We start from the raw sequence: 6,942 nt of genomic DNA, 5'->3' as shown, positions 1-6,942 counted from the left end.
CCCGCACTCGTGCGGCACTTGTAACTTGTAACTTGTAACTATATAGATAGACAGGATAGTAGGGTTAATGATAGATATGGACAGGTGGAGGGACAAGATAGCTCAGGTGGCTATCGAGAGCCCGCGACGGCGACAACGGCTGCACTGCGACCACAAAGGGAGAAGAAGGCGACAACGGTGAAAACCAACGATAAAGCAGTACATGTATGTATATGTATATGCGTATGTACATATACATATACGTATTACATATATACATACATGTATACACTTATGCATATACATATACACATACACATATACTGATGTGCCTCATTAGGTGTTGACCTCACAGAGAGTCAGGACCCACGTCCGCTTCCGCTTCCTCAGCCCCTCAGCTCCTCACCACCCGTCCCGCCACCACCGCCCCCTACCGCCCCCGGCACACAACACACTCACGACTGGGGTCCCGGCTCGGACGTACGGTATCATATCACCAGTGCTTGGGGATGCCGTACTTCTCCCACACCTGCGGTCGGGTTTCGGAGCAGGATAAGGTCAAGGTGCGGCAGTTGCGGATCCGCCTGTGGCTCCCCACCACCTTCACCACCACCACAGTAAAAGATACGACAACCAGATGGGATGTACGGCAAGCACGATGACCAGCTGCAGGACCCTCAATTTCGCCGTCGTGGTGGTGGGTATTAGTGGGCCCTATCTGTCCGTGACATCCACATCCGCACACACACACACAGAAACACACACACATGTCGGCATCGCGACATGACAGCCATCCGTGGACCCCGCGGATCCGTACGAACTCACCTTGCCTTGCTCCGGGTACCAGCCCACCGCGCCAGGCCTGTACGGCAAGTACGACATGCGACATGGACGCACGCACACGCACATGCACACAACCCAACGGGGCCAGCGGCCCCCCAGGGGGAAGAGGGACTGCATCATTTCGGGATTCTTCTTGAAGCAAGGTACGACACGGACAAGGCCCCCACCGCAACCGGGGTTCATCGGCGGTCTTGCCGTTATCCAGTGTTTGTGAATGTTAGTTGGGTTTACGGTTAAGGTTAGTTAGGGCTTAGTTTGTGTTGCCTAGGCCAGTGCCTGTCCCGGTCCGATACATATACACGGTACAACACACCACTCACCACAACACGTGGCCATACACTCACTTCCGTACACGCACAGGCGAACCCCATAAGCGCCGACCAGACAAACACGACGTGCCCCATCACGGGCACTTCGTAGCTAGGCCATACTATCTTCCTGTTACGTACACACATACAAACATATATACGCACAAACACAGACACACACTGGTCCCACCCCCCAAGGGGTGAAATGGATCGGTGTGTCGAATGCTGATGAGATGAGACACTGAGGTTCCTCCAGTGCGCTGGGCGGCTGGAGGGGGAGCTCACCATCAAGATCTACACACTGTCGCAGAGCAGTGGCGGAGGAAAAATCCTACATAGGGCCTGGACCAGAGGCTGTATATACCGGATAGTGGTTGGATAACGAAACCGGGCGGCGGCGGCAGGATTCGCAAGGATAAGGTGGCGCGATTGGCGCACCGGTGTGAGTGGAGTGCAGCCATTGGCAGATCGCGCAGCTGTAGAGCATGCGCTTTCGGTGGAAGGGACGTTGCTGGGCGTCTGAGCTGGTGTGTGTGTAGCTGGCTGGAGGATTCGAACAGGTGATGGCGCCTTGCGATAATGAGGGTGAGCGGTTAGGACTCTGGCCGATATAACGCCCCTCCAATGATGGAGTGCTTCGGCGGTCGTTCCCGTTGGGGTATACGGTTAGGTGCCCCTGGCCAGCGTCAGGTCCCAATCGGTATGTAACAGATACATACACACACAAACATACACACACATACAAATGCGCGCACGGCCCCTACCTCCCCCCCCACCCCCCACCTCAATGCAGGTGGCATGTACACCAGGGGGCTTAGTCGTACACCTCGCGGCTCCGAAGCCACCACTGACAACGGCGGGAAGTGCATGGGCTCTAAGTAGTATCGGGAGCAGTACCGCCAGAACATCTGTGTGTGTGTGGGCGGGGGGGGGGGTGTTTGGGGGTGTAATGTTGGAACAGGGAAGAGGGAAGCCTACTACGCCTAAAGATCAAGAAGTACAAAGTATGCAAACAAGAATGCAAACATTTATGGCGGATTGTAACCAATTTGTGTCCGTAGGTAAGTAAGCATGTATGGTATGTATAAAGGAGTTGCACTCATTAATCAGTGCATGGCCATGTAAGCACCTCCTTTCCACCGATTTTTCTCTTTGTCCTCTTTCCCGGGACCCCACCCGCCGAAACCCCTCCCCTCCCCTCATCACCCAGCTGCTGCTACAACTGCTATACAGCAGCTACAGCCGCCGATGCAGAATTGGCATGAGGAAAGACATCTCAGTAAGCGCCCAGCTCGAACTCGCACGCCCCGAAACCTGTAACCCCCAGCCCAACTCCCCGCACCCTCCTCTCCCGCCACAACCCTAAAGCCCCCAATCCCCCCCCATCAAACCATCCCCCCTTACCCCCCAAACCCTCCAAACCCCCAACGCACCAGCAGCAGCGGCGTGAGGGTGACCCACGTCACGCCCGCAAGTATCCAGGCCTGGTTGACCAAAAACACGGTGCCTGTGAAGGCTTCCATCAGCAACAGAAATCCAAACATCTGGTTGCACAGCACCGGCCACATGCGGCCCCCTGGTGTACGGCAGGGCAGCCCAAGGGCAATGGAGAGGAAAAGGGGGCTTAGCACCGAGGGAGAGGAGGGAGAGGAGGGAGAGGAGGGAGAGGAGGGAGAGGAGGGAGAGGAGGGAGAGGAGGGAGAGGAGGGAGAGGAGGGAGAGGAGGGAGAGGAGGGAGAGGAGGGAGAGGAGGGAGAGGAGGGAGAGGAGGGAGAGGAGGGAGAGGAGGGAGAGGAGGGAGAGGAGGGAGAGGAGGGAGAGGAGGGAGAGGAGGGAGAGGAGGGAGAGGAGGGAGAGGAGGGAGAGGAGGGAGAGGAGGGAGAGGAGGGAGAGGAGGGAGAAGATGTCGCAATTGTTACAATCTAATGACGATAAAATCCTGACGTTATCAGCTTTAGGCTAATATAGTTCACAGAGCAACTCACCGGATTCGTAGCTGCGTTCGTACACGTACAGTACGGAATACCGGTAGGCCACAAAACCCGTCATGAAGAACAGCCAGCAGCACGGCAGGATGACGGGGGCCACCACCGCGAACGCACAGCCAAACATAAACACCTGACACCGGTGGACGAGCAGTATGTGTATGTATGTGCGTCACACATTAATTTAGTGACCAGGAAGGGGGAAGGTTCGGAGAGGAAGGGATCCAGAGACCTTGTGTATATACATGGATGCGTACGGAGGATTGGGTACGGCGGTACGGTGATACGGATAAGCAATACATACGGCACATCCAAGTCTTAAGCGGCTTATGATTTGGAATACCCCCATCCCTAGGGTTCCAAAAGAGCAACGAGGTAATGTTCGTACATTTCTGTATCAGCAAAGGTGCTGCCCGGGGAAAAGCATAGAAAAACATAGTTTCCTTCAGCGGCACTTCGCATGCATTTCTTGTTTATTTGCCGCTGTTGACCAAGTTCCTTGCGTTTTGTTTTGCATGCGCCCTGGCCCGCCGCTTGTGCCGCCTGACCAGGTGAGTCCTAGGGGGTTCGAGAGCTTTGTCTTTTGTTATTTCGCGCCACGTCGGCCGGCTGGGTTGGTTGGGTTGGTTGGGTTGGTTGGGCCAGGCGTGTGTCAGCTGGGGGGGTGGGGTTGAGAGGAACACTTGCATGTCAGCAAGCACATTTACCAGCAGCAAAAACGTTCATCAAAGTCATAACACCTCTTTTTTCCTCTTTGCCGCCTCAAGTTCTACACACATATGTCGCCACCAAGACCACTAATAAAGTTGTCACTTGTCAGCAAATATTCCCGATGCAATATTTGTCTCACTTCCTGGACTGTCTATCATTCTGGTTACCTGGTATCAGCTTCAAGCGCCAGTGGTTCGTCTCAACCCCCTCTCCTCGCGCTAGGGGGAGAGTGCTTGGGCGGTCGTTCCCGTTGGGGTATACGGTTAGGTGCGCATGGCCAGCGTCAGGCCCGGTAACAGAAACACACGCATACACACATACACACAGCACCAACTTCCCCACAACGCAAACCCCACAGCCCCTAAGACTGCGTACGTGCGTACGTGCGTGCGTCTACCTGCAGGATGGCGTTATAGTAGCTGATAGCACGTGTTGAGGGCGGCATGTGTGCCAGAGCCGCCGCGTGAAGGGATTTGGGCCGGCATAGACCCAGTACGGCAGGTGTGACGGATCGGAAGATGGCGGTGAGCATGGCGCCGGCGTGGGGCCACACCAGCCGCGTGAAGTTGCTGAAGAGGGCGCGGGCGATGCAGAACTGGACAAAGAAGTTGGCAGTGCTGGGAAGGGCTGGGGAGGGCCGGTGCGAGAAGGCAGGAGGGGGAGGAGGACGGCAGAAGAAAAAAATGTTTTTCATAAAGGACATTATATATATCTTTTTCCATTTCAGGCGAAACGAGGATGGGAGGGCTTTTGGGGTTGTGGAGGGGACAAAGAGAAGGGCGTGTAGAAAGGTCAAAGAAACGAATAACTGTCGATGTGCAGAGTACGCAATGTCGACGCCTAAAGTAACCCCAGCCAGCAACCTCCTCCCCCGCCGGGGCCCCCCAGTAGCTCCGGAACCAATCGGTGCCCCCGGGGGCCCCCATAAGAATAAAAAACAGCTACCACAGACATATGTGCGTCCCGGAGTCATGTCCTTGTTGCGATGGGAGGTGTGCCTTCCTACTCTCACCCCCCCCACCTGAAGCCAGTAAACAATCAACCGGGTGGCCGCAACCAATGTCCTCTTTGTTGAGGACGCCATCTCAAAAAAGGTCCCTCCCCTCCCCTCCCCTCCACTTCCCTCCCCACTAAACACGCGATACACATACACGTATACATATATACATACATACATACACACCTCGTCCGATCTTGTCCAGAACCTTCCTGGGATCTGCCAGGTAGGTCCCCAGCTGGGAAAACACGCCGCTGCCCAGTACGGCTCCCAGAAACGTATTGAAGAGAGAGTACCAGAAAAACCACCCTGCGGCAGTACCAGTAGCAGACAAGAGTATCAATAGTAGCAGATAGCAGATAGCAGTAGCATACAACAGTAGCATACAACAGTAGCATACAACAGTAGCATACAACAGTAGCATACAACAGTAGCATACAACAGTAGCATACAACAGTAGCATACAACAGTAGCATACAACAGTAGCATACAACAGTAGCATACAACAGTAGCATACAACAGTAGCATACAACAGTAGGTGGCTTGTGGGAGTGGAGAGGTGGGAAAGCGGTGGAGGAGAGGGGTTTGGAGGTGGAGAACAGGTGTTGCTGGTTCCGGCCGGTCAGGGTCAGGAGGGGAGGGGTTTCGGTGTGGTAAGCGGGAGCAGGCGGCGTCTGTGAGCCGTGCCTTTTCCGGGCTTTATTGGGGGGCGCCGTGCTGGCTTGTCATCCCCCCCGCGGCTTTAGGTGTTTTTGCTGTGTCTCGCGCTGGGCTGCATCCAAGAGCCCGCAACCCCCAGGAGGAGACTGACGTGCGGACCAGTTTCGCCTCGTTTGTGAGTGGACCGGCGAGGAAGTGGTGGCCACCCTCGGGAAGTGTTCGTTGTTCGTGCTCGTGGTAGTTGAACAGCTGGCCTTCGAGGACCAGTGTGCGAGTACTCGCTTTGTGTTGGTCTTTTCTGTGCAACCGTGTCTCGGCTTTTGCGGTGTGTCGTCTCAGGCCCGTGGTCCTCCGTGTCTCCCTTGCCTTGCTGGCTGCGTGGGGCCCTGGTTTTTGTGTGTGTAGAGGAGGCCCCCGAGTAGAGCCCCTGCCCCCGGTGGTGTTTTCTTTTTGTTCTGGTTTTGGCGGTCAAGAGGGACGAGAGCGCGTGAATAGGCAGGCCAGGCGAAGTGGCGCCTTTCGTGCGGTTCTTGCATAGATCGGTTTGCAGTCTTCTGCGCCGCTGTGTTGCCTAGCCAGGGGCTGGGAGAGTGTCCCGGTTGGCGCGAGTGAGGGAATGAGGCGCGCGCGGAGGAACAGACGGTCGTAAAGCCGCGCGCCCTTCCCTGCGCTGTGTTTCGGCCCGGTCAGGGCCCCCGGTGCTCGTCCTTTATCGGGCGAGCCGCCCACAGTGTAACACCCCATCAACAGTAGCATACAACAGTAGCATACAACAGTAGGAGTAACAACAACAACAACAACAACAAAGCAAATGTAACATTCGTTAAAACGCGACCACGAACTGCCTATGGCTGACCTCGCCGACCGCGACAAAAACGGAGAACTCTCGAAAATTATGCTTGAGTTAATATAGGCCAGAATGGCAGAAAATGGGCAGGCGCGGACCTCCGCGCCAAATGAACGTTCAAATGGACGGGCGACAGCCCCAGCTGCTCGCCAACAACCAAGCCGCGCCCAAGCGGAACGAAAGTTTGTGAACATCGACATAATAATGGAAACGGTTCCAGAAGGAACACCATTTCATGCGGAACAGGACCAGGTTACCATGGAAATCCATTGGCCGGCCGGTTCCGACCCCGCGGACATACAAGCCCAGCTACATGGACCAGTGGGCAAGGCCATTTTAAACAGATTACGGGCGATAATACCGCCCGTTGAGGCAGAGGGGCTACTCGGGCCGCGAATCAGCAAATGCCCGCAACGGGCACTCCCCAGCGGCGTGAAGGTGCAAGAAATCAGCATCTTGATCCGGAAAGGTGGTCTCGCAATGCTTACCACCTCGCCAGCAGTCCGGAGGGGACGGCTTCACCTGGGGCCAGTCCATCTCCTACCCAGCAGCCCCCCGGTGGAAGTGGAGCTGCCCATCACGAACCTGGGTACAAGGCGGAGCGGATCCTCA

At 55.7% G+C, this 6,942-nt stretch overlaps 1 protein-coding gene across 1 annotated transcript in view; it reads right to left on the bottom strand.

Annotated features, from left to right (window-relative positions):
• Positions 1 to 472: 472 nt before the first annotated feature.
• VOLCADRAFT_98840 (uncharacterized protein) overlaps positions 473 to 6,942 on the bottom strand; it is a gene marked incomplete at both ends in the record, with an annotated part of 27,023 nt that continues 20,553 nt past the window's right edge. The window contains 8 exons of the mRNA XM_002957686.1: positions 473 to 508; positions 805 to 841; positions 1,914 to 2,038; positions 2,564 to 2,706; positions 3,116 to 3,248; positions 3,664 to 3,771; positions 4,224 to 4,453; positions 5,010 to 5,132. Coding sequence (XP_002957732.1) covers positions 473 to 508; positions 805 to 841; positions 1,914 to 2,038; positions 2,564 to 2,706; positions 3,116 to 3,248; positions 3,664 to 3,771; positions 4,224 to 4,453; positions 5,010 to 5,132 — 935 coding nt within the window. The remainder of the gene's footprint in view (positions 509 to 804; positions 842 to 1,913; positions 2,039 to 2,563; positions 2,707 to 3,115; positions 3,249 to 3,663; positions 3,772 to 4,223; positions 4,454 to 5,009; positions 5,133 to 6,942) is intronic.

Source organism: Volvox carteri, assembly GCF_000143455.1.
Source record: "Volvox carteri f. nagariensis unplaced genomic scaffold VOLCAscaffold_78, whole genome shotgun sequence".
NCBI classification, from domain to species: Eukaryota; Viridiplantae; Chlorophyta; class Chlorophyceae; order Chlamydomonadales; family Volvocaceae; genus Volvox; species Volvox carteri.
This window is presented reverse-complemented; position numbering and strand designations above follow the sequence as displayed.